This window comes from Cinclus cinclus, chromosome 19 (genome assembly GCF_963662255.1).
Source record: "Cinclus cinclus chromosome 19, bCinCin1.1, whole genome shotgun sequence".
In the NCBI taxonomy this organism is placed as follows: domain Eukaryota; kingdom Metazoa; phylum Chordata; class Aves; order Passeriformes; family Cinclidae; genus Cinclus; species Cinclus cinclus.
This window is the reverse complement of record NC_085064.1, coordinates 5835158-5862601: the sequence shown is the minus strand read 5'-3', so window position 1 is coordinate 5862601 and position 27444 is coordinate 5835158. Positions and strand designations below refer to the sequence as shown.

The window sequence follows — 27444 nt, the reverse complement described above, 5'->3', positions numbered from 1 at the left end:
CGGGACACGGCTGAACCACGCCCGGGGAACTGGGGCTGAGATACTGGGGAGTCGGGAATCACCAGGGAGCTGAGAGCCAGCCCTTTCCCTCCAGGCTGGGGAACTCCAGCTTCCCAGCAGCCCTGAACTGCCCCCTGACCTGAAGGAAAGAGGGGGAAGCTGCTCTGTAAACCCCGAGTGCGTGGTGAAGAACCCCTGGAGGCATTGTCCCAGCCAGAGCCCCCAGTGCCAGCCCTGCCCCCGACTGCTGGGACGGATCTGCTGGTGTGGAAGAGTCCCTGCTCCTCGGGAACTCAGCCTCCACTTACTACTTTGATTTTCCCCTCTCCAGTATTTCCACTGAATGAACAGTCAAAATAATTGCTTGAACACTAAACAGAGCCTGGACAATGTTCTAAATAGCATCAGGTTTCTGAAGGGATTATATTAATCAAATGCACTTGCTTTATTAACAACAGGGGCATACAAAGGTTTTGTATTAGGTTAAAGTTTTATTAATTTGAGTAAGTTAAGCTAGGTCCAAATTTTTAGTTCTGTGATGAGTTCCTTTTATTAACTGCTCAGTTGCAAATTACTTAGAAAATATTTAGGCTAGAAAAACTGTTCTAATTAAGCAAAAGGAACACACATCTGTTTATTAGTATATTTCTAAATTTGTATGTGGGAATACTATCACCTCCAAACGCCTTCTGATTCACAGTTGTGCACTGCTCCATGATTGAAAAGCTTAGTAGTAGGGTAGTAACATTATGTAATACTGCTGAGGAGTATTAACACCTCAAAAAGCAACAACTATATTTTTTATTTGTTTTAAGCGTTGACACGCTGTCGGTTCTGCGATGCTATGGCAGTACTGCAGCACCGTGTTTTTCTCACTACAATAGCTGGGGGATTGCTGCAGCCTCGCCCCTGCACGTGGGATGTTTTCTCACTCAAATATTCAGCAGAAATCCCAGATCCTGCGTGCGAAGGAGCGGTTCTGCAGGGGAAAATTTCCCAGGAGCTCAGCACTGTGACAGGCATCGCCCCGTTCCAGGTATGGGATCCAGGGATCCCGTCGCAAGGAGAGCTGCACTTCGTTGGTTCCCCTAGGAACAAGTGCCAGTCACGAGTGGAGAACTGAAACTGGGAACCACCCGATGGCTCCAGCACAACGGGCCCGGCCGGGGCCACCCGCGGGGGGCTCTGCTCAGGGCTTCCAGACGGACGGAGCGGGGGATCTGCCGCTGTGCCTGCCGTCCCCTCCCTTCGGCCACCGCGGGCACTGACCCCTCCAGTGACCAGCCTCTCTCCATCCAGCCTCTCCTCTCCCGGCGGGCGCTCTCGCTCCTTCCCGCCGCCTCACGGGAGCTCGGCAGCGCCTTTCCCCTCGGGGCGGGCGGAGGCGGCACCGCCTCAGCCGGGGGCTGGAGCGGCGGCTGCCCCGGGGCCGTGTGGGGAAGGGCGGCTCCCGCTCCTTGTCCCGTTCCCGCTCCCGAGGGCCGCCCGCCGGCGGCTCCTCCGGGCCGTCCCCGCGAGAGGGCGCTGGCGGCGGCCCCGGGACCGCCGAGTTTGAAAAGTGCCGGTCCGGGCGGAGCAATGGCGGCAATGGCGACCCCGCAGGTGAGCGCTGAGGGCTCGGGGGTGGCAGCGGGGTGAAGAGCGCCTCGGGGGAAGGCTGTCCCCGCGCCTTTCGTGGTTCCCTGTGGCCTTTTGGGGTCCTTATACCCTTTGGAGGTCCCTCCTTCTATGCCCCGCTGGGGAAGCACCGCACCCCACTCCGCCCTTCGGGGGTCCTTCACGGGGAAAGCACCGCTCCGCCTTGCGGAGGTCCCTCCATCCATGCCCCTGCCGGGAAAGCACTGCTGCCATGCGCCCTTTGGGGGTCCCTGTGCCCTTTGGGGATCCCTCCATCCATCCCCGGCCGGGAAAATCCTGTGTCCCGCCCCGCCGGGAGCCCCCGCAGAGGCGGCTGTGGTGAGGGGCTTCACGCCGCTCCCCCTCCGCTCGCACGGCCGCGCCTCAAGGAGGTGAGAGAAGGCGTGGGGAGTTGGTGCGATCCCCTAAAAACGTCCCCTTTCGCTTCGGGGATGTGGGGTTCGGGCCAAGTTGGTGGCTGCTGAGGAAATCTCTTCGGCGTCGAGGAGGTGGTGGAGGCGAGGCAGGGCTGGCGCGGGGTCGGGAGGGCAGGCAGGCTCCGTGCTGGGAGAACACTCGTGTCTGGAACAAGCTCTCCGGAGAGGGGGAGATGTCCTTCCTTCTTCCCTTGAGACCAAAGTTTCAAGCCTAATCTGGGAAAGAAGGGACAGAGAGACCGACACAAAGCGCGCTGGCTGCCGCCCGACCGGGTTCTTCCCATCCCGGTGCTTCCTGGGCTCGCTGCTTCCCATCCTCAGCCTTGGAGTTGGGAAGGCTCCAGGCAGGACCGCAAGTGTCTTTTTTCCTAAATTAGCCGTGAATTTTTATTGTTAGACATGAATGTGGCTGGCATGAGGCTCCCTACGTGGGCGTCATCCCTACAGCACAAAGTTGCTGTGAGAGAGGGGATTTAAGATGTCCTGGGAATGTTTGGGCTGTACGGAGGACGACAGCCTCACCACTGGGTTATTCAATCAAATTATAAATCAATTTCTGTGTTAGTGGTGAAAGTGTGAAGGCCAGGTCTGCTCTGAGCTTTGTGCAGGTGAAACTCATTTCCAAGCTGGGCATGCCTGATGGGATGGGATCTCCCTGGCTGCAGTCCAGAGGACTAAGTGTAATTCATACTGCTGAAATTTTTGCTAGTTAGAAAGCAGTCTGGACACTTGAGTATGACAAGAGCCTGGCAGAAGCCTTGGGCGAGCTCCAGCATCCCCACTACAAGTGCAGAAGCAAGCCAATTTCAACTGCTTTGGGTAGCTCTCTGCAAGCTGTAAATGCATTTCAGGATTGTGTTGGAGACTGACCTTCCCAGGGAACCCAAGAACAGCTGCAGCACAGGCTCCCACTGAAATTCCTGAGCCAGAAGGCAAAATAGCTCAACCCACATGCAAATTTGTCTTTCCTGTGCTTCTCAAAAATGGAGTATTTTATCTTCCTGGTGCAAGCACTGTTGATGTTATGGCACCCTCTGATCCACAGAGGGGAAGATGGGGAAGTGAAACACTGCATTCTAAATATATTAAGAAATTTAGCCTGGTGTGTTAACTTATATTCAGATTAGCTTTTGACAGAGACTGATGTGGAGGAAAATTGACCTGAGAACTGCAGAGACTGTACCTGTTTTCTGAACCAATACCCAGAGCTTCATATTCAGCACCTTTTATTGGTATTACCGTTGTACCACTGCTCATGCCTTTGCTGAGTGGATCTTGGGGGGGGTGGGGGGGGAAATTCTTACACCTATTGGCATAGTTTGGATAGAAGATGAATCGATGTGCTTTTATTAGTTACTTAAATGAGAATTGTAACCATCAAACTCTTTTTTTGTAACTTGCTACAGACTGGATAAAGAGCTTTTTGATTTTCCAATTTAGGGCTGGTAAAGGTTGCCTGTGACTCAGGAACTCCATGATTCAAGTTCTTCCTCACAAAACTTTGGATGTCTTTCAAAGCTCTGGCTTAGTTCCTGGCTTTACTAATTGGGCGAGAACTTCCTGAAATCAGGATGTTAGTCTGAACCTTTTTGTTTTGTTACCAATCTGAATAACTCCTATTTTGGCTATTGTGGCCAAATCTTGGATTTAGGCCAACTTTTTAAATGGATTTAATTTTTAAATGGATTTTTTTCCCCCTTTTTCTTTGTGCTATTGGACTGAAATTGTAGCAAAAACTAATCAATGTTGTTCGGTTGAGTCTTTGATTAAGTAATTGTTTCTGAAGGAGGCTTTGGACACACAGCACGCTCTAGAATTGTATTAATGTTCATGAGTAGCACAAAGCCAGCGTGGTTTGTTAATGGAAATGTGGTCAACCAGTGACAGAGTGTGAAAACAAGTCTGGATTCCCCAGCCCTGTCTTTAGGCCCTGATTGCTCTGTGATGTTAAGGCAGTTACTGTAGCTGTGCCTGACCATTTCTTTTGCATTTAAGCCATGGGTGTGAGTCATTAATGGAGGTTATGAATACATTCATTGCTTTGGATGCCTTAAAGCTGCTCTTCCTGTTGAAGGGAGAAGCACAGGCTCTTGTTTGGATGTGTTCCGGTGTTGGGGAGCACCCTTAGGGATGCTTTACAGCTCTGGTGTTTATTTGGGTGTTTATTTGGTTAGTGAGATAAACCTCTGCTCTGCCCAAACTGGGCATGTCCAGAGTCCATGACAGAGCAGCTCTGTCCTGAGCTGTTGCTGAGCCATATATCACTGGCACAAGTAGTATGGGAAATTATGTAAAACAAAGCCCAGGACAAGTGTGAGTGCCACTAATGCTAATCATAATAATCAGTGTTTAACGTAGCCTTTAGAGAACAGAGATTGAGACACCAGTCTGCTCACCTTTTCAGACACAGCAGACAGTCAAACTTATTCTTTTGCTTGATCATTTGTAGAAACAGCTGTAGGGCTTGCGTTTTTCTTCTTCAGGGACAACAGCTGAGGGTTAACACGTGCTTGTGGCATTCCTAAAAGCTCTAACAGATTAGCTGAGATGTGTCTTTGAGCAGCATCAAGGCACAATAAGATAAAAATCTATATGTAAAACATCATACTGGTAAAAGTTAAAGCTGATCAGAACAAGAGCAAATATTGGCTGAGCTTTGATTCTTGAAGAACAAAGATGTGTGTAGACATTAAATAACAAGGGGACGAGTTAGAAGAGGGTTTTTCTCTGTTATGGTTTAAATTAAGGCATGTTAAGATCAAAGTTGCATTCTGTCCTCTGCAATTGAAATGTAGGTTTGTCTTGAAAAGTTGGTGAAAAGATTCACTTCAGAATTTCGGAGTGAAATGAAGGTGTAGAATCTTATGAGGTATTGCTGCAGTGTCATAAAAATGGTTGGACAGTGTTCTCTCTGAAATCCTCTTATCAATGCTCTTGGGCTGCAGGGCAGCTCTCTCTTGCAGCTGGGCAGTGGTGTGAATTTAATGGATCCAAGCTTCCAGCAGAAACTGGAGGGTGAGAAGGAGTTGCTTCGCCGGGCTATACAGAAAGAACTGAAGATTAAAGAGGGAGCAGAAAACTTGCGCAAAGCAACGACAGACAGAAAGAATCTTGTTCACATTGAGCACGTGCTGAAATCTTCCAACCGAAAACTGGAGCAGCTGCACTGGGAACTTCAGGAGCTTAATGCAAGGATTGTGATAACAGACAAAGAAGAGAGTACAACAGGTAGGTCTTGGGTCATGATGATTGGAACATCTGTTAGAGTGCTTCAATCTCTAGAGATATTGTATTGATATAGACTTCTACTGAGGGCTAAGAGTAGTGAGAGTAGGGAGCTTCTTGGTGTTTAGCTGATGAAATTATCTGTGGTATGTGAAGTTCAGAATGATGCTACAAAGGTGAAAGGAAGTGTAGGGAGAAAATCAGTTGAGAGTGGTGGGCATGGAAAATATTCAGGAATAGGCTGTAGGTGGAAATGAAGATATTTGAATAGAGTTTCTGGGCAGTTCAACATCCCAGTACTTTATAGGATGAATAAGTGTAAAATTGGAAGAGTGCTTGTTACGACAGGTTCATTGATAAATTAAGAAATATTTACAGATAGGAGTTTGAACTTCATTTCAAAGTGCTTCCCAGTCAGTTTCATAGACAAGAACTTTTTGTACTTTATTTTATAGCCTAACTTTCCTCTGCAGAGTCATCCATCTATAACCCACTGAAATGAAATGAGACAAGATGACTAATGGTATTGATTATGTTGTTTGTGCAGATGGATCTGTATCTCCAGATCCCTGTCTCTGGGAAAGAAATCCAGACCCTATGGCAAGGAAAGTTGAAGCTTTGAAAAAACAGCTGCATGTTGAAATGAAAGTGAAACAAGGAGCTGAGAACATGATCCAAATGTATTCAGCATCCAAGGTAAGCAGGAATAAAAAGCCATTTGGGAGCATGGATTACTGGACCAAAATTTGTGTTTTAAGTCTATACACAAATCTCTCTCTGATAATTGATGTGGGAGAGAAATTAATTTGCAAAGTTTGTTCGTCTGAATCCTAGCTTTTTGAGTCTCAGCATAATGACAGCACGTAAGGGTGGTATAAGAGGTACATTAAGTCAGTGATGAGGAAAGAAAGCTAAGAAAGCATTGGTGTTGTAACTGAGTTAGTTGGTGTCATGTTTTGATATCACTGAGTTGTTTAGGATAAAGCACAGCATGTGGTATCTATGTGAGAAAAATTTTCAGAGGTTTACTGGATTCATATTCATCTCATTTTTTGGGTTTGGCATAATTGTATTTAAAAGTCAGAAGATAACTTAAAACATTTCAAATCCAAGCTTATTATGAAACTTAATTTAATATGACCAGCAGTGTAAGAGGGCTGTGCTATTTTTATTTGTTCAAAACCTCTGGTCACAGAACATTGTTAGCACAGTTAACCAGGGAACAGCAAGTCTCAGTGACTGCAGGATTTGGTATTAACTGGGCTCATCCTTGACCTGTCCTTTCCCTCTGCAAATGGAGATCATGATTTCAGAGTCCTTGGTCCTCAGCGGTGCCTCCTGTACATAACCACTTGTGTATTCCATTTCAGACTCAGTTATGACTTTGTGCAAGTATCACCTCACCTCGTATGTGAGCACATCATCATCACTCATTTCTAGTGATCATGGTTCTCTCTCTGCATCTGATTCCTTCCGGCAGGAGCGGAAGCTGTTGGCTACAGCTCAGCAGATGCTTCAGGACAGCAAGACAAAGATCGAAATCATCCGCATGCACATTGTGAAAGTATCTCAGTCAGCAGGAGGGATGGAAGATACGGTGGATCCAGCAGGTAACATGCTTCAAGTAACTGATACAGCCCACAACAGATGCAGACAGAGCCCTAAGATCCAGAGACTTGGCTGATTTTCATCCTTGCCATGTTTTACCTCCCAAATGGCCAGTGAGGTTGGGGACCACCATCAGTGCTTTGGAGCTGCGGATTGAGGAGCTGAGGCATCACCTGCGCATTGAAGCTGCTGTAGCGGAGGGGGCGAAAAATGTGCTGAAGATCCTGGGGGGCAGTCGGGTACAGGATCGCAAATTTTTGGCCGAGGTAAGCAGATGTTGCTCAGGCCTTCTTGAGAGAGTGGTTTCACGCGTCCACATTAGTGATTTAGCATGAATGAACAGGGTTAACCAAGTTACTAATTTAGGAATTTCCTGTCTCTCTGTCGAGACAGCCTGGGATAATTTTCCCTTTTAGGGATAGTGTTCCTTGCTTTGGTGAAATTTCTCAGGAGCATCAGAAGTGACACTGGTGGGGGTTCAAGCTCTCTGGGAAAATATTTTGTCTTTGTCCTTTATTAGCAAGATGTTTTCTTGTTGTTTTTTTTCTAAGCTTACTCTAGTTCATAATACTTGGTCTGAGGCTCTACATGGAAAATTTCTGCCTGCTTTCTGTTCTCCTTCACACTGGTAGGCTCAGGGTCGTTTGCAAGAGTCCTCTCAGAAGATTGATCTGCTGCGCTTCTCCCTGGAGCGTCAGCTCAGTGAGCTTTCTCCTGATCACCCAAAAAGAGCACTCATCAAACAGGAACTAGTAAACACTTCCTCCCTCGGACCCCGGCATGGCAGCATCCAACCCACTTCAGTCATCAAACCTACAGCCCTTACAGGTAAAGGGATCCTGCATGATGTGTTGTGAGGAGGGCAGAGAGAAAAATTTCTTCTCACTGTTGTTATGTGAACATTGGACTTCCTAGGAGCTGGACCTCTGTCTTCTAGGTCAGGCAGAGCTTTCTGAACATACAGATTTGCAGTCTATTAATCTGGAGTCAATTTAAACTATTAACAAAGAAATCATGAATCTGAGGAATTTGGGGCCTCTTTGAGGTCAGGTTGACTGGAATCACTTTATCTTTTACATAATAATATTCCTTATTCTCCTAAAATTCCTCAGGAACTCTGGAAGTGAGACTGATGGGGTGTCAGGATCTATTGGAAAATGTTCCAGGACGTTCCCGAATGACAAGTTCTTCTCCCATCTGTGGCAGCCCGAGTGATTTGAGGTCCCTTTCCCGGACACGGGTTGGCCTGGGCATCCATGGCCGTGGTGTTGCAGGAAAATACCGGAATGAGGAGCCATGTAGTGAGTACAGGGTTCCCTCTTGACCTGCTGGTGGCATATCAGAGCAAAGGGGCTTCTCACTGGGTCAGCCTGGTATGAGTGTTGTTATAAGAGAACTGATTTCTGCAAAATTAACAGAGAGAATGAATTGCATTATGCCTGGTCTTCCTAAGACTCCTGAAAATTGGTTGGGATGCCCACCTTCAGCATGAGAGATCTTCTTTGGTAAAACATTATAATCCATGTTTCCTCCTTTGTCCAGATGAGGTCCTTGCTGTGCTCAAAGTGGACAATAAAGTGGTTGGCCAAACAAACTGGGGGCCGGTTAATAACCAGGCGTGGGACCAGAGCTTTGCCATTGAGCTGGACCGGGTAAGTCTGCCTCAGGTTCATCTGTTGTTTGTTTTTCCATTTAACTGTACCTGATTTGCTTGTTTAGCTGCCATTCCACTTACCTCAACCCTTTTGAGTATTGCTGCTGTCCCCATGTCCTTTAATTTGCCAGCTAGCTTGGTCTTCCCCTGAAGGCAAAGCATCTCTGCCAGAGATGCAGATTGAACAGCATCTGCTGTCCTGCTCTCCTTATCTTAGCAGTTTTATTTCATCTTATCAGCAAAGCACCTCTTAGGGATTTCTAAATGGGGAGCCAACACAGCAGCCTCCAGGAGGGTCTGTAGCTAAGAAGATCTAAAAACATTAAAAGCAGGGAACAGAAGCACTAAAGAAGTTTTTTATGCATACTCTTTAGTTTACTGATTTTTTTTTCTGTTTCCTGAGCATGGAGCAATATGTAATTATTCTGCCTTTGTTTTCTCCCCCACCATTCACCTATCTCACCAGTCTCGTGAGCTAGAAATTGCAATTTATTGGAGAGATTGGAGAGAACTCTGTGCAGTGAAGTTTTTACGTTTGGATGATTTTCTTGATAATGAACGTCATGGGATGTGCCTCTCGCTGGAGCCCCAAGGAATGCTTTTTGCAGAGGTATAAATGTAAGCTTTGTTTCTTTTTCAGGGAATTCTGTCTGTTTAGGGTGTCTGCCCTGAAAGCAGTTGTTCAACCTAGAATACAAGGAATGAAAGGAGCAATAATCTAGAAGGGTAGAATGATACCCGAAACCCTCTTGCATCAATAGCCCATGTAAGAATAAGGAGCAACATGATAGAATAGATGTGCACATGCCACAGCCTGGAGTGACTCTTCAACTGCTCCACTGTAATTATGTGTGTGTGTGCTGTGAAAATCCGTTCATTTTTATTTGCTTTCATTATGAGTCATTGGTGGCACTTTAATTAAACATATGGCTTAACGGTCAGGATTGAATCACAGAGACTGTAGAATCAGAGATCCAAATTCCTTCTGGCTATGCTTATTTTATCATCTTTCTGAGGCTAATAATAGTTTGAAGTACCATCAGTGTAGAGATCATCTCAATAATCCCTTAAAAGCCTCAGGATTTTCTCTGTGTTGTGATGAAAGTTCCTGTGCTTATCATTCCAAAGTAGGATCTGGATCTCACCAAAATTTACCTCCTCTCCCTGCCTTCATGTTTTTTGTGGTTGTTTTGTGGCATTTGGTTTTGTTGTTTTTGTTTTTACTTCTGTGCCATAAACACTGTGTCTCTTACCCTACAAATGGGTGTGTTCTATATGCATGGCTTCACAAATTAGATGAAGTTTTTGGGAGATGCAAATTGGTCTTAATTTTGGGAGTTTTCTGAATTTCAGGAAGCAGATAATTCCAATCTCTAAACCTACAACTCAAGTAGAAACTGATTAGAGGATGAATCTGGAATAACAGAGTCTGGAGTCTGGGAGTGACTTGAAACCTTGAAACTTGCCAAACAGATAGGAAGGGAGATTTTGATGAGAAGACAGGCATGTGTGAAAATTTGGGTTTACATTTTAAATGGAGAATCCTGAGAAATCCCTTTTGCTTCTCTTGACAGGTGATGTTCTGTAATCCTGTCATTGAGAGGAAGCCAAAACTGCAGCGTCAGAAGCGCATTTTCCCCAAACAGAAAGGTGAGGTGCTGGAGAAGTGACTGTTCAGGGTGAGAGCAGGAGTTTGCACAAGCAGGTTCTGCTGTCCTACTCAAGCTGAGAGATGTTAGAATTCTTGCTAATTGCTGTGTATGTGAAAGTTTGTTCTGTTACGTGAAGTGCAGGCAGTCTGGCTGCAGCACCATCTGTAATGTAGTATTGTTGTGGTGCTGTTACTTACAATTAACATTGCTAGGAGGATTTTATTGCTGGTTATTTTACAGACTACTTAGCTCTGGGGCCTCCAACATAACAAAGACATGGATCTCTTGGAGCAGGGAGGGCCACCAAGATGCTCAGAGGGCTGTAGCCCCTTTGGTCTGGACACAGTCTGAGGGAATTTGGGCTGCTCAGCTCAGAGAAGGCTCTCAGGAGACCTTGGAGCCCCTCCCAGTGCCTTAAAGAGGCTCCAAGAAAGCTGGAGGGGGACTCTGGACAAGGGTCTGGAGTGACAGGACAAAGGGAGAATGGCTTCCCACTGATAGGGCAGAATTCAATGGGATATTGGGAAGAAAATATTCCCTGTGAAGGTGGTGAGGTGCCGGTTGCCCAGAGAAACTAGCTGCTGCATTCCTGGAAGTGTCCAAGGCCAAGTTGGACAGGGCTTGGAGCAAGCTGGGATAGTGGAAGGTGTCCCTGCTCATGGCAGGGAGTTTGAATTAGATGGTCATTAAGGTCCCTTCCAACCCAAACCATTCCGTGATTCTGTGAGAAGATCCAGGACTCAAACTGTACTAATTTAACCAGCCATGCTGTTACTGATGAACAGATACTGGGATGTTTTCTGGAAAACTCTGAATTACAGAACACTGTAGCATGAACAGGCTACTGACTATCTGTCAAGTCCCTAGAGCTGGCATCTCAGATTTATGAGATTTGTGGACTGGAATAGCTTCCATACTTTCTTATTTCTCTGCAAATTCTTTCTTGTGAATCTGAATAAGGTGAAACTTTACATACTGAGCTTTTGTGGCAGTAAGGATAAATGAGATTTTATATTTATACTCTTCAGGAAGTAATAAAAATAATGAAAATATCCCAAATGTTTTACTCTTTTTAACACATTTTCAGAAACTTCCTGTTAACAGACTGCGTAATTAAAATGTAGTGTTGAAAGAGAAGAAAACCTGACTTGAAGTAAAATCAATTTTTAATGTTCTATTAAGTTTCTATTTGAAGATTGTTATGGTATTATATGGAGCTGAACTTAGGTGAAATAGCAGATCTGTTTCATCATCATCATTAATCTTTATTCCCTGAAGGAAACCTCATTCTCCCAAGGGTGAGCTACCCTTTTGGGGTAACCCATGGGTGTTTGGTTGAAAACTGGAGTTTAACACTACATGAGACTGTAATTTGTGTGTTATAATCTTACTGGTGGTTTGACTCTGACTCCTCTAGGGAAGGAATTTCTCCGAGCTCCTCAAATGAACATGAATGTTGCAGCTTGGGGTCGCCTGATGATGAGTTTCCTCCCTCCCTGTAGTTCCATCAGCACTCTGAGTCCCCCACTTCATGATCCCAATCACACAGACTTCCCTCCAGTGTCCCCACAAAGTCATGGTGATTCAGTGTCCAAATTGAGTAGGTAAGTTTGTCCTGAGTGTTGTGTAATACTCTGGAATGGGTAGGGTAGATCTTAAAATTCTTACTGAGGTGGAGGAAGACACTGATGAGAAACATTTCTAAAAAAAAACATGTACAGTTTCTGTGCTTGAAAGGAAGGAAAATTCCATTCATTAAATGTCTTCACCAGTACAGTAACTGATCTATGCCAGGTCACTGTGTGATTGTTGTGATAAAAGTGCACTCTGCTTTCGTGAGTAATGTAGCACTCAGAAGGGATATAGTTGAGATTTTGAATGTGCTATAGAAGAAAATTTCCCCCAAAATATATTTTTTAATTGAATCAGTTATTCTCTAAAGAGATTATTCACACTGATGCACAGGACCTATGAAAGAAAAAAAGACTAAGTTACTGTGTTGCTATTAAAATCAAATTTCTTTAAATTCTTGACTTATTTCTACACACCTGTGTTTTGTTAATTTTATAGCATCAGAGAACCAGTGTCAGAATGTGAGTCTAACCAACTTTCAATTAATTTAGGAGAGTATATTTCTTGTTGGTACTTCACAGACTTATGGTGTGAGTTAGGGAGTCCTGTTGTACAGTGATTTGGACTGAACTAGCACAGCAGAGGTGATGCAAAGGTGTCTGTTTACTCTGCTCTAAGGCAAAATTTCCTTCAATTCTGTCTTACAAATACAGTGACTTCCCTGTGGCTAAGCTTGCATATGCTGATGAAGCACCACCGAAGCCTCCACGCCTTTTTCTGATGGCCAGCTCCAAGGAATCAGCACCATCTCCTGCAGATTCTCCGGTAACCATCTGGGCTAATTGGGAATGTTGCCTTTGCTGGTTGGTGTTCTTTTCAGGCCCTGTTCTTATTTGTTCATTGCTGAAGAAATTTGCTATACTTTAGGCAGGTACCTCATTAGCTGGCTGGTCTCCAGGAATTCAGAATCCATGAACTTTTTGGCATGGAGTCTTCAAAAAGAGTTGCACTTCTCTTTTTTCTTTCCCCCTCTTTTTTAAAAATTATGACTTGCTTTTCTTGGAGAAGTGAAATGGGAGGTAGATCAGCATTGGGAGTTCAGGGCAAGAGTACAGAACAGACTGCACAGAGAAAGCAGGGAAGGAGGGTCAGCAGGCTTTCAGGAGCAAATGAGGTTCTTTGTCTCTTTGTCTTTGGGCAAAACCAAGAGCAGCTCTACTTTTCTGGCAGGAAGGAGCAAGAAAATTGCTTTGAGTAGTAAAATTACCTGGTTTACCACATTTTACCCTTTCTCATTTCGCTTTTGTGATAGAAGAAACTGCATTCTTTGATCACTGTGACTCTTGACATGAGATGCCATTTTCTAGGAAGTAAATGTTCTATCCTAGACTTTTAAAAGTGTTTCTTTTAAAAGATTTGACCCCATAAAAATATTGTACATGGGAATAGTTTTGTGATAGATAATCTGTTTTTATGCTACTTACCTCCAAGCAGAGGCAATGACCATCTGCAAGAGCATGTCTGTGGTCATGCTGGATCCTGACAGAGGAGAAAAGTTGGATGTGAGTGTTCAGGTTAGACTTGGTGATTTCAAAGAATGACTCACTGTATTTTTCTTTTACCTCCTAGTGCCTGAAGAGGCTACATGTTGAGGAGAAATCTTGCAGCTCTCCTTTATCAGGATTTCCAGTCCCATTATCTCCAAGGTAACTGTGGATAGCATGGGTGGTCTCAGGTCACAGATTAAAGAGTCACTGGGCTCAAATTATTGAGCATGAAGTCTAAAATTCTGCTCAAGGTGTGCTTTGGTTTCTCAGCAGCAAATTCTTAATTCTGTGTGGGGACACTACAATGAAAAATCTGCTCTCAACTTCACTTGTCTAAATGTCTGTCGTGTTTGTTCATTAACCCAAATAGTGAGCCTGTTGGTAGACTGTGCATTGCAGTGTAAAGAGGTGATTTACTGGAAGGTAAAGTCATTTAGCTGTCTTCAAGGGCTTCCTTGTGTTTGAAGTGCTGTGGTGTAGTATATTTAGATGTGTTTGTATGTTAAGTAATTCATTCCAGAACTACTTTTGGCATCCCTCACACTCTTCTATTTCTATTGATCTGCAGTGCATTGTCTCTCATTATGATGGGAGGCATAAAACAGGAAGTTAATTATAGTCTGTGGCTTATACAGACACATTTTGTATGTAACAGGGTTACATGGCAGTAAATATGCCCAAGACAAGTTAAAAATCAGTTTACTGCTGTTGAACAAAGACTGACTTAACAAGCAGAAACAGCAAAATCTTCATGGTCAGATACTCAGTTCTTCATTTCACTTTACTGGAGGATTATGGAGTGTCTGTTGCCTTTTAAAAAATATCGTGGACTAAAGCATTTAGGGTGTAGGTGTTTGGGATTTTTAAATTATTTCCTAGCAATTTTTTAGCCTCAGTTTCCTTGATAACACTTTGTGGCTGACATTACCTTCTATGACATCTCTTTATTCAGCTGTTTTCTTCCAACAATGTGTCTGTTGTCCCAGTGTGTTTAATTTCCAGTTCCTGCTTGAGAACTTCTATTCTTCTTACACCCTTGTCCTCCTAGCACTGTAGACATGTTCATTGATTGCAATTGCTGGTGAGCCTGCTTAAAGGAGTGTAGCTGAAACTGAGTTTTACTACCCCAAGGATGGGGGTGGAGAGGAACTAATCCTGTTATTGAAAATAACTGAGAGAACAAGCTTAGAAGAGTCAAAATTGTTGTTCCTGTTGCCAGTACAGGTGGAAGTCAGACTGCTGCCAATTTCTTTACATCAGGTTTACTTTCTTTCTTAAGTGGCAGAACAGCAGCACAAGCTTTAGTTGTCAGGATTAGGTGAAAGGTGGTTGGCACAGCTGTTTGCTTTCCTTTTTGCTATACTGAGCTTCTTCCCTTGACACAAACACACAGTCCTTTGTTATCTGCTCGTGCATCTCTTGAGTACTGTCTCTTCTCTGTTTTTCTGCAGGAAAAGGACAGTGCAGCTCGAGGATTTTCACTGCATCGCTATGTTGGGCCGTGGCCACTTTGGGAAGGTAGTAGAGAAGTACACTGTGGAGGAGGGGCAGTGGTTGAGACAGTGAGGCTCTGCCTGGGGTTCTGAATACAAACTTTGCAGTATGGGAGAGATCTGTTGCAGTACAGAGGATTTGGAGAAAGCCTGGAGAAAGCTGTCCTGAGAGTGCTAAATCAAAGCCCATTCCTTTCATGAGAGTCACTAGTGGAAGAGCTCTATTCCCAAAACTGTGCATAGCTCCCTCTGTGAGAACTCAGAGGTGCTCCTAAAGCACTGGGCCAGCTGTGATAGTACTGTTTGGGAAAAGGACATAACTTACAATGACATCCTTCTGGACTGCTGCAGCACTAGGAGCAAAACAAAAGTGCTCTGCTTTTTGATTTCCTTGAGTTTGGTTTTGAGGATGACTGTCTGGAGTGGATGGAAATAGCTGGTGTCAATTTGAGTTAAAGTAATCTGATAAGGAAATATGAGATTGTTTGAAGTACAGCTTTTCTGTTGTCTTTCAGGTACTGCTGGCCCAATACAAGGCAACTGGGAAGCTGTATGCCATCAAAGCCTTGAAGAAAAAAGACATTATTAGGAGAGATGAAATTGATAGGTGAGCTGTGTTTAGAGATGGTACTGTTGCTCCCACAATTGTAATCAAATGTTAGCAGGTATGGTGTGTACTGGCTGTGCTACTCTTAAGGTTAAAAGGTGACCCTTAGCCTTGGCTAACTAAAATCAGAAATAAGGAAACTTAGAACGGTGTCTAACTTTTGTAAAAATGACGCCTGAAGAACACGCTAAAACTCAAGGTTTGAAAGTGTATAAGATAAATATTATATTAGCCCTAACTTTTTACTTCTCTGACTTAAGATCTAAAGATTTTCTTCATCCTCTCTTTCTCAGAATAGTTTTTCTGCTGAGTCTGTTTCACACTGATGTTTTCTTTCTTTGAATCCTGCCAGCTTGAACTGCGAGAAGCGAATATTTGAGGTGGTCAATTCTTCTGATCATCCATTCCTTGTGAACATGTTTGCATGTTTCCAGACTCCTCATCATGCCTGTTTTGTGATGGAATACACTCCAGGGGGGGATCTGATGATGCGCATACATGAAGATGTGTTTCCTGAGCATATGGCACAGTGAGTGAGAATTACTCTTGTCTCCAGGCACTATAAATTTTTAACTTGAATCTCATATATTGCCTGATAACTATTTCTGTCTTTTAGGTTTTATACAGCCTGTGTAGTCTTGGGGCTCCAGTTCTTGCATGAGAAGAAAATTGTTTATAGGTAATGCAGCAGAGATTCAAGACAGTTCAGCAACTTGAAGGTTGATTTTTTTTCCTGTAGCTGTGTCTGGAACTCACTCTCTTGCTGGGGTTTCTAATCTTTCTACCTCTCTTTATTTTCCTGCCACTATCAGCATGTTCATCGTGCTCACAGTAGAGAAAGTCACCTAGAAGCTATTCATCTGGCATGTTGCAGGTGATTAATCCTCTGTGACATGTCAATACGTTCTGGGGGGCACCTGGAAGTCACTGCTTTATTTTTCACTGGGATAATCAGGTAATTTGTCATGCTGTTGTGGGAGCTCTTTTCCAGATGAACAAGTCCCACCCAGCTCCAAGCTGCTTTGTTAGCCTTTTATTTAGGGGAAAATATTAGTAAATTAAGGGGAATCTTCCAAGTAATGCACAATTAAACCAAATGTAGACTTTACTCAATCTAGCTTTTATTCTCTTTATTGATATCTACTTTCTGCTTCTTGCAAAAAATCCATATTGGGTGGTAATCCTCAGTTCTCATCCACTGTTTTCTTTCATCTGTTTTGCCTGCAGGGACTTGAAATTGGATAATCTCCTTTTAGATGCTGAAGGATTTGTGAAGATCGCAGATTTTGGATTGTGTAAGGAAGGTGAGTGACTGGAGAAGCTGAAACTGAGCCATCAGGATCAGTTTAGGATCTGGGCTTTAGTAGGTGTTTGTGTGTGTATCCTGTATTAACACCTCTTAAAAATATTAAAACCAAAACAGCCAAACAACATAAAACCGCTCACCTATCTCTCTGTGATGAATTTGGGAAAAATATCATGTTGTGTAATTTTCAAGAAACATGAAAGTATTTAAAATGTGCTTGTTTACTTATAGGAGCCAGAATATAGGATAATATAAAACATGTAGATGAATAAATGAGCAGTGGAACATGCAGGAAGTTCTCTTGGGTTTGCTGTTTATTTAAGCATTGTCTGTAAATTTATTATTTGGTGTCATTGGGAGCCTCAGGTTTCACACTTCTCACTGGCAATTCCCCTTGCCCAGGTAACAACATCAGGTGACAAACTACAGCTTTCAGAAGGTGAGGCTGCGTCAGATCCATTCAGTAACTTGTGCTGGATTTTCCCAAAATGCCCTTTTCCTACAGGAATAGGTTTTGGAGACCGGACCAACACCTTCTGTGGCACCCCTGAGTTTCTGGCTCCGGAAGTGCTGACGGACATCTCGTACACACGGGCAGTGGACTGGTGGGGCCTGGGTGTGCTCATTTATGAGATGCTTGTTGGTGAGGTAAGACCAGCTTCCCTCAGGGGATGTCACTAACCAGGCTTGGGGACCTGACCACCTGAAGTAAAATTTTGCTAAATGTAGCTAGCTATTTATTAGTACTTCAGTTATATTTTTGTCATTCATAGTGTTTGCCAAACAGTAATTAATCAATACAATGCCCTGCTATCCTCATGCTTATTCAATAGTGAAGAATGGGTGCTATGTGGATTGAATAACAATATGTCTCAATTGCAGTCACCATTCCCTGGAGATGATGAGGAGGAAGTCTTTGACAGCATTGTCAATGATGAAGTCCGGTATCCACGATTCCTTTCAACTGAAGCACTTTCCATAATCCGTAAGGTAAAGGGCTGATGGGTCTCTGGGAGCCTGAGGAATTTGCATTTACTGTGAAAGTAGATCCAGAGGGACTTGATTAGAACTGTATAGTATTTGTGTGTGTAACCTGGAGCTGCCTACAAAGGCTAAGGAAATACTTAAAATTTGCACGTATTTTCTCTTCCTTCTCTTTACATAAATGCAGTTCTTCCGTGTAAGGATGACTAAGCAGGCTGCTTACTGTTCCTGCTAAGCCTGGCACAGAGAAGGGTTGATTCAAGGGCAGGGATGTCAGAGCCATTCAGTGGAAATGGCTGGATTCAGTTTTTGAATGTCACCCCATAGTCACAGGTGCACAATTAAGCTGAGATGCTCCATGCAGTTTATGGCAGGTATCTTATTGCTGTTTGCAGATTGTTTACAAGGAACTAGGTCTGAATTATTCCTGGCAGATGATGACCTTGGTGCAAAGTGAGAATGAGGAAACACCGAGGGATCAATCTACCTTCTTTCTTCTGTTTTTCTCTTTGGAACATTATTTCTATTCATCCTTGTTCCCATTGTTTAATTTTGAACTGATATTTCTGCAGCTGCTTCGGAAATGTCCAGAACGTAGACTGGGAGCAGGGGAAAAAGATGCAGAAGAGATTAAAATTCAGCCCTTTTTTAAGGTAGGAACTTGGTTTATACCTCTCCCTTATTTCTTGTGTTTGAGCAGAGAGCGATTTGCTCGGCATTGAGGCATGTTTCCCTTTGTTAACAGGGAGATCTTAGTGATAGTTTCTGTTGCACTTCATTGCTCCATTCAGGAATATGTGTTTCAAATGTTGCTTGAAATGACATATCCCCCAGGTCTGTTTTCTGGGATCTTTATGCTTCCAGAGACAGTTTATTTCTGATTGTGCTGCTTCTATGTATAAATATACTTAACTTTAGAGACATGAACAAATACTCCTTTTAAAATCAAACTGCAGCATCAAAGATGTTATCCAGTGATGATAGTGATTGTCAGTCAGTCTATTTGATCACCTGCATTTGCAGGATGACTCTTAAGAGAAATGGAGGTTAAGTTGCTTTGTGTCAGGTGTATGTGTCTGTTCCTGGCAAAGGTGTTGCTATCCCTCCTCATTATTACTCATCTGCCAAAAAGTTTTTAGCCTTATAACCTTTGTCTGGCTTTGCACTAGAGCCAGAAAAGAACTTGGATGTCAGCAGAAATTGCTGGGATCCACAGATCCACCTGGCCATGGCTGAGCTGTATTTTTGTTCCTCCTATATACAGTTGTAGCTGTAAAATACACTGCATGGAGTCTCTGCACTACCTCCTGTGCTGTTTGTTTTGGGCCTTTTTTCACTTCCTTCTTTTTTTTTTTTTAAATTAGTAGAAATAAGACATGTTGCAAATGATCTGTAAGGAAGGCTGCAATTCTCCCTCTCACTTCCACATTTCATGAATAATCTTTGTGTCAATCTGGCCTGTTGCCTTCCTTTTCCTACAGGGAGTTGACTGGGATGCCTTGTTTGCCAGGAGGCTGAAGCCCCCCTTTGTGCCCACATTAAGAGATCCAACTGACATCAGCAACTTCGATGAAGAGTTCACTTCCCAAAAGCCAATCCTTACTCCCCCTGAGGAGGTTTCTCTCCTAACCCGTAAGGAGCAGACTGTCTTCAAGGACTTTGACTTTGTTTCCAGACACCTTTTAGCTGTGTGATTCCTGGGCTATAAAAACATGAAGAGATTTTTACCACCTTGAGAGAACAGAAAAGACTTTGCATGGCCAGTGGAAAAGCCAACAGGATTTATAGTACAGTAGTGCTGATGGCCCCAGGATGAGGTGCCCTGCAAGCTGAATTAACCTGCTGTTGGTTTTCCAGCCTTATTTGTTGGAAGGATCCTGGATGTCAATTACCTTTAAGAAATAATTAATGTTTGTCTAGGTGTATCTTCTTCTGTCATTGAATGTAGATGAAATTTGGAATTTAAGCTGGACTTGATGAAATCAAATCATCTCTGCAACCTAAGGTTACTCTTTGTAAAAAGCCTAAGTAAGTAGTGTGACTTTATTTAAAGTTGTAGCACAGCAGGGGAATGGCCAATTCTCACTGATTTTCTAGAGCTGCAGCATTCCCTTCTGGTAATGGTTTTATGCCATTTCCCATTCATGTGTATGCCAGACAAGGAATGGATTTTAACATTAGCAAGACAATGATGTTTGATAATGATCTAAGTGATTTATCAGAAGACTAATCTTTCTACTTAAGTATGCTAACTCTTAGCTATTGATTTTAATGATATCAAACTCCTAAGTTTTGCATGTTTTTTTTCTTTTTTGAAAATAAAGTTACCTTTCCATATAATGAATATTCAGCTTTTCATCTCCTTTGTGTCAGCTGAATGTCTCAGATCAGGGCTAACCAAAATGCTTAACAGGCAGGACTTTAGCTTTCTCCATAAATGCCAGTAGTAATATTTTCTTTCTTCCTTCTCACTTAGGTTGTCTGTGTACATATTGCACAGTGTCATCAGCTGTCAGATACCAGTGACTGCAGTCAGGTTATCTCTCCACAGATTTTATCAGTGCGTACATCCTGTATTATTTTTGGGGACAGCTAAGTCATTACAGTCAGTACTGGAAAATCAGTGAGTTAGAGGTGATTTCATTGCCTCATAATCTATCTTGTAATTATACTTGATATGTTTTCATTTCTTAAATTCGTAACGTTAGCTCATTGGGCAAAAAGGGAAGGGTTTTTAGAGATAAGGCATCTGATGCAAACGAGGACACAATCATTGCTCCTTCAGTTTGTCTTCACCAGATGGAGACAGGAGTGGGACTAAGGCAGCTGTGCTGTAGCTGGAGACAAGGATCCAGGGAATTGTTAAGCCAAGGCTGGTCCCAGTGCTTCAGGATTCAGTGAGGTAAGAGCTCTGTTTGTACAAACCAGGGATATTTCACACTCAACCTAGATTTCCTATTTTCAGAACCAAGCATAGCTGCTTCTGAAAATTCCCATGTACAAAGATCCTTTCAACCTCCCTCTCAGCCTGGCAGTGCACTGGCCTGTTTAGAGCAGGATACACATTTTCCTCACTCTTGTCTGAGTGGCAGTTGGTGTTGGCCCCTGTGGTGTGTTTTGTGGCTTTAGTTCAAGGCCACTGTGCAGTGGATTGTTAACACAGGTGAAACCTAACACTTGAATTCAAAGACAGAGTCACAGAGAATTTAAAATTGCGTATTTAATATTTTATTTTATAATTTATGGTTGAGTAAAAAAATAAAAAAGGTAAATTAACACCCAGGTATATTTTAAAGAAATATCAAACAGAGCAAAACTGCTTTGAGCTGTTGTACCCCGATAAACTTTCACTTCACTTGACTGATACTTCAAGAACCTTGAATTATAATGTGACAGATGATCCACACTTTAGCAGGTATCACAGCAACACAAGCAAACTTCAGAATCCTTCTGAATGGTGTAGCAGCTTTTCAAAAACAATCCTTAGCATTCTGATACTTCTCTGATAAAGCTTCTACCCTGAACAAACCAGATTGTGCACAGATTACAAACTCTGGAGCTGCTCAAAAAAGGGATCTTTTCCTGCATTTAAATTGCTTTTGGACTACCGTGCTGTGATAGTAACTACACATGAGTGCTCATCAACTTTAAACCCTGAGTGCTTCTGAGTTGGTGTTAATTCCTGAGCCAAGACAATTAAGGCACAAGATAATTTTAGCTAACATTTTGCTGTGGTGTTTTTTCTTGTTTTGTTTTTGTTTTAACAGAAAAGGGTCAGGACTAAAATTCACACCATAGCCTTTTTTGTTTTAATGCTAAGACCGGTCATCCCAAACTTCCTTTTAGTTCCCCATGGAAATCTGAAGTGTGACCTTTTATTTCAATGGAAAACAGATCCTCTTACTGCTGTCCTGAAAGCTGTCAGCATCTCTCATCTCAGTTAAGCAACCAGGACTGGCAGCTTTCCTCTTGCATTGAAATTGTATTTTATTAAAATGTCACTAGTGAATTGAGGTAGTAGTAGTTTTACCAGCAGTGTTACTCGAGTTAGGCATGGGGCACCCATCTCTGCTCCTGCTTCTCTCCCAAGCTACAGCAAAGGCCTGAGAATGGCATTATCTGCAGAAATAACTCAGTAGCCAAGGATTACTTTTCTGTCCAAAGAAAAGTGAAGGTATCATTCTTCACTGATTTGATTCAAAACAGTGAATTGTTAGTAGCAACATCAACTTAAAAAGCCATGAGGAAGCTGCTCAGGGCATGACAAAACACAGGTTAATTATCTTGTAAGATTAATTGGATGTCTTACAGCTTTCTGATGCACATTAACAGTATTAAGCCTTAAGTCTTTGTGGAAAGCATTAAGTTGAGGCATGTGGACAAAATAAAATTTGCTTTTGACTCTTTAAATATTTACTCAAATATTTCTCTTACATGCCTGACAGTACTGCCAAAAGGCACTGCAGTTCTCACAGTCAGATCTTGGCTGAAAAAAAGCCACAGGAATTACACTGATCCTGGCTGGTTTTATCTGTAATTGCTGCTGTTCCCTAGCAGCAAAAGGGAGGGAGACCTTGGAGAAGTGAACACGAATAGTAACACTAATCTTGCATTTCTTCTGGAGAGATGTGGATGCACTTAACCAAAGGAAATAAATTTAGAGAAATACTTTGCTCAGTCTGGAAATCAGCTCTGCTGGCGTTGCCCTTCCCAGAACTGGATTCTTGCCTCTAATAGTTTTATTTATATATGAAAATAACCCTGACTATCCCTGAAATGTAATTTGCAGATGAACAGGTTCTGGAGCAGGTTGCATAGTCCATGATGAGTAAAAGTTCAGTGCACGGAAACAGCAGCCTTTGCATTAGCAGAGCTTTACCCAGCAGCCTGCCAGGAGTGTTGGCACACTGGGACTAGACAGGCTCACTGTTCTTGTGGAAATAGACGTTCTCCCATGCAGTGAGGTGGCGTGAACAGAAGAATCTCCAGAGATTGAGGATTATCCCTTGGTCAAAGGGGTTCTCCAGCTCGGAGTGCCGCAGGTAGGAGATGCGGTGGTGGGACATGAACTCCCAGGTCGTGGTGTTGCATGAGATCAGGTACAGGTGGGAAACAAGCAGCAGCAGGACCACAATGGTGAATATGAGTATCAGGAGGAAGGACACAAGAAGGAAAATGTTGTGTTGCAGCCACTCCCAGGATTGTTCGAAGTGGAGGCCTGACCTTTCAATTCAAACAGAAATAAATCTGCAGTTAAAGAAGCAGAACTAGTTTCATAAACTAAGCAAACCTGATGACACATTTAAGTTTGATTCATAACTAATGAGCTGCTGATAATCCTCAACTGAAGAGAGTTAATACACTATGAAGAGACTGCACCATAGGGACTGGAAGCTAAGTTTAGAAGATGCTGTTCCCCTAACAGATGTGAGACATAATCACCCTGGGTTAACTCCTCTCCTGAACAGCTGGAACCCTGTTGGAGTTTCCAGCACTTGAATGTGTAAACAAAGATCGTTTTACAGTGACTGAAGCAAAATGAACAGTGAAACCTAAATTATCAGATTCTGTTCAAGATTAGGGGGCTCCAGATGCAAAAGAGGGTGAAGATCCAAAGCCAGTCCAGCCACTGCTATGTTCTATGCCAGCCTGAGGAGCACCACAGCTTTCAGCAGTCCAAATGCTATCTCAGAGGTCCAAAATGCCTTTTCAGAGGCCCAAATGCCATCTCCCAGCCTTACCAAGCAACACGGCCTCCCCACAGCAGAACCACAAGCTGCACGCTCAAGTAGACTATGAAGAGGGGGTGGTTCCTTTCTCCTACACAGTTCTCAAGCCAGGGGCAGTGATGGTCGTAGCGCCGCACACAGTGCTGGCACAGCTGGCAGTGCTTGGCTCGCATGGGTTGCTGCAAAACACAATCAGAAAAAGAAAAAAACCCAATGGCTACAGCTCATGGCTGTCCAACTCCTGTTTGGTAGAAGAAAACATCATGCAAGTCTGTCTTTCTCCACAATATTGTCCCTAAAACACTTGCTTGTGAGACAACAGCACATCAACGTTGCTAAGACAAATCAAAGGGATTGTGATTCTCCTGGTCAAGACCCAAATTGGTGGCATTCAAATCAAGTAATTCTCCCACACTCTTCCTCTCTACGCATTTTCATTATTATCTACCTATTATAGGAAGTCCAGTGTGCCAAGGAGGGAGAAAAGACAATCAGTGTAGTCAGGAAAGCATGAGCTAAGGTATTGAGGTGAAAAACAGGACCACTACCATCAAATAAGAGTGGGGAGGGATGGGATGCTTTTTGGGAATGCACAGAAAAGTGCTTCCATGTAAGTACAAGACACTTGCACAAAAAACATCTCAATTACCAGGCACAGAAAAGGTGAAAGACCTGGCTGAAAAAAGTAGTGCTTCCTAGTATTTTTCCCCTGCAGTGTATAAATGCTTTGCCAGCTTTTCCTCTTCCAATAAGCTCATTCGTCCTGGTCACTACTCTTCAGGAATTTATGGGAGCTGTAGCAATGCTTAATTTCATTAAACTGATAAGGATCACTGAAAACAAGCCTTTCTAGGCTTTAGGCAGACTGTTTTTAGAGCTAATTTCATTGCTGTAATTTCTCCTTCATGCTGTGTTTTACCATTCAGGCCAGTATTTTGTTGTTCTAAGGTCTCTGAACAAGTTCACAACAATGACCAGTTCCCCTATGTCACACTCAGTTGCCTTTCTGAGTATCAAGGTATTTTCAAAATAACTTCCTTGACAGTACTGCAAGGTCTAGCTGGCATGCCAGTAAGAATGCAGAATACAATCTTCTCGTGGCAAAAAAAGATTCTTGTCTCTATAAGCCAGCAAGGACAAGACTTGTTTCACCTTTGGAAAAATGGCCTGTGTGCCACTGTCCATCACTAGTACTTGTGTAGCTAACAGTCTGCCTAGCCTCCTCTGAACAGCAGTTACAGACCACCACCAGCTGCTGAAGAACAATACAAGCTTTCAAATCACTCATCCCTTCCTCTTCCAGCATGTCCTGGATGCCCACCTTCACCAGGCAGTAACCACAGCGCCGCAGCTTAACATCACCTGGAATCTGAGGTATCACCACACCTTGTCCTTTATCTTCACCTTCCTACAAAAAAGAGAAAGGGAGGGACTGAGTTCTCGGACTGCTGTCTAGGCATGACTGAGCTGTCTTGCTGCATCCTTTTATTTAACAGTTACACAGTGTTTGTTATCTTTATCATTAGCAGCAAACAATTCCTTAGAATTCCTACAGAAGCTGCAGACAGTTATGGTACAGTGAGAGAGAACAGGTTACTGTAACCCTCCAAAGAATGTTTGCACAGAGGCAGAAATAACTGTGGACAAGATACACTCTGGGACAAAAACAAGGTTAGACTTCACTTCTAAACACAGTAACATTGCTTCTTCAGTATAAGCAGTGCTAATTAGTCATACACAGCCAGCACTGACATTAATGATGGATGACTAAGATTGATAATGCTTTTGTCCTACTATAAGTCTGTAAGGCAGTGAACCTTGAGGAGACTAGCAGTTACTGAAACTTTGCATCTCCATTTATTTCACTATAACTTGTTTGTAGACATGTCCTCTGAGAGGGCAACAAATCCATAAAGAGTTCAATAAATAGAGCTGCAGAGAGCACTGTCTGCCAAGTCTGCCCTTCACTTCAGGGCTTTTTTTTTTTTTGTACTTTTACCACTTAGCAGTGGTTATTGTAAAATAGGTCATACATAGGGCACTGCAGCCTCTGCTCTAGGAGAGGACTTGGGCTCAAATAGCACAGTTATGTACAAGAGCAGTGTGGTGTGAAAGGCGCGTTTAAAGCCTGTAAACCGTACTGCTGTCACAAAATACCAGTGTGAGCCAGTCTGTCCTCATCTCCAATGGTCTGTGCACGTGCCCTTCATGCCAGCACAACAGAAACTGTTTCAGATTATTTATCTACCAGAGTGGAAAAAGTATAAAAGCCTATAGACTTTACAGCTACTCCACTTTGTTCTATCCATGAAGGGATTTACCTTCACTTCTTCTTCAGGCTTAACAAAACCCGGATCCATGAGAGACACCTTGAAGTACAGCAGGATCGAGCATAACACCAGTAAAACGAAGACCAGAGGCTGAAACAGCTCCCCGCGCTCCTCTTGCTTTTGCAGATCTGAAAAGCACCCAAAAAAGACAGAGCAGCAGCTCCTTGTGAAGCGTCCGGGATTTTTCTCTCCGGCCTCAGCAAAGGGGTCCCGAATCTATGCAGACGAAACGGGGAGAGAGGAGAGGCTGAAAAGTGGCTCCCCAGGCCCCTCCTTCCCTCAGGGCACCCCCGGGCCGCGGCCGGGCGACCACAGCCCGCGCGTCCCGCAGGGCCCGGCCTCGATCCCCGTCCCCCGCCGGCCCCTGAGGGCGGAGCGGCCCCGGCCCGGCCCCGGCCACCCCCTGCCCGCGGCCCGGCCGGGCTCCGCCTCACCCGTGCGGTGCAGGAGGAGCCCGAGCGCCAGGGCCGCGCTGAGGGCCGAGTGCGCCGCCCGCACCCAGCGCCCGCCGGGGCCCATGGCAGCGGCCCGGAAAGCCGCAGGGCAGCGCCGGGCGGGACACGGGCAGCGCCCCGAGGCGGAGCCAGGGCGGCCCAGCCCTGCGGGGGCGGCTCCGCTGGGATGTGGGGCTCCGGCTTCTGCTCTCTCGGGCTCGGCGCGCACCGTGAGCGGGGTCACCGGGCTCCTTTTGTCCCGCACGCCGCCCCGGCGTTGTTGCGCCCTGCGGAGCCTTTCCTCGAGGAATGTGTTTTCCCTGAGCCCTATCCTGCCGCCCTCGCCGCGGGCTCTGGAACGCAGGGCTGGGCAAGCTGTTCGGAACCTCCGGTGCAGCGGGGCAGGCGCTGCCGGGCGCACGGAGCTCTGGAAGGGTCGGGCGGTGATGGGTCGGGCTGCGGGTGCCGTTCCAAGGCTCCTCGAGGTGGTTCCCGAGGTGCTGCACTGCGTTAACCCTGATCTCGCCAACGCGGTTATTCCATGGGTTGGTTTCCAGCCTCCGGGAAGAAGCGTAGAGAGGCTGGAAGCAGCTACACGGCCCCATTAACCAAACAGCCTGGAGAATGTGTGACATAACCTGAGGAGGGATTTATCTGGTTGAGATGTCTGCAGTCAAGAGGCTCCTGGCTGGGTGAGGTCACCCCCAAGGGCTGCCGAAGGAAGCAGGTGTGTATAGACTCTTCTCAGCCGGAACAGACACTTAAAAGCAATTGAATTGCACCTGAGATGCGTTTTTGTCTCTTGCCAACAACAAAAACCACTGAGGTGACTATATTTGCACGGTGATTGTCTAAGGGAGATAAATGTCATCACAGATCTGTAAAAGTTCCAAAATCAGTGCTTTCTCTTTAAACTCCTTTTTAGTTTTAACTTAGATACACCTTGCTTTGTTACTGTCTTTCTCTATAAAAATGTGGAAATATAATATTCTTTATAAATTTACCCTCCAGCACCTGAGAAATAGTGAATTCCTTGCAATTGTTTACCCACAAATTGATTATGTTAGTCCCTTCACAGGAGTCAGTGGCCACCTGCTGATACCAGGAAAGCACCCAGTTGTGTGGGTCTCTTAAATGGTTTACCTGAGACAACTGGGTTAAAATGTTAACAAAAATTGTCGACTACATTTCCAGCAGTCATTCAAACCCTTCTGTTTTTTTAAATTCTAGGCAAACGAAAAGCTTACAG

The 27444-nt window shown here is 44.2% G+C and overlaps 2 protein-coding genes across 2 annotated transcripts; one reads left to right on the top strand and one right to left on the bottom strand.

Moving 5' to 3' along the window:
• The first annotated feature begins 1563 nt into the window (after positions 1-1563).
• On the top strand, positions 1564-19483 carry PKN3 (protein kinase N3). Its single transcript, XM_062505506.1, has 22 exons — positions 1564-1602; positions 5000-5282; positions 5827-5975; positions 6760-6889; positions 7002-7153; positions 7520-7715; positions 8000-8188; positions 8430-8539; positions 9008-9151; positions 10116-10191; positions 11611-11797; positions 12479-12590; positions 13395-13471; positions 14764-14830; positions 15321-15412; positions 15765-15941; positions 16029-16091; positions 16640-16716; positions 17224-17366; positions 17601-17708; positions 18275-18355; positions 19184-19483. Exons 1-22 carry the CDS (start codon positions 1579-1581, stop codon positions 19394-19396), a joined length of 2850 nt encoding a protein of 949 aa, XP_062361490.1. The 5' UTR covers positions 1564-1578; the 3' UTR covers positions 19397-19483.
• A 1455-nt stretch (positions 19484-20938) lies between these two features.
• ZDHHC12 (zinc finger DHHC-type palmitoyltransferase 12) lies at positions 20939-26350 on the bottom strand. Its single transcript, XM_062505592.1, has 5 exons — positions 26196-26350; positions 25753-25889; positions 24753-24839; positions 23444-23610; positions 20939-22925 (listed from the first exon to the last, which is right to left on the bottom strand). The coding sequence occupies exons 1-5, from the start codon at positions 26278-26280 to the stop codon at positions 22616-22618; spliced, it is 786 nt and encodes a 261-aa protein (XP_062361576.1). The 5' UTR covers positions 26281-26350; the 3' UTR covers positions 20939-22615.
• Positions 26351-27444: the final 1094 nt, after the last annotated feature.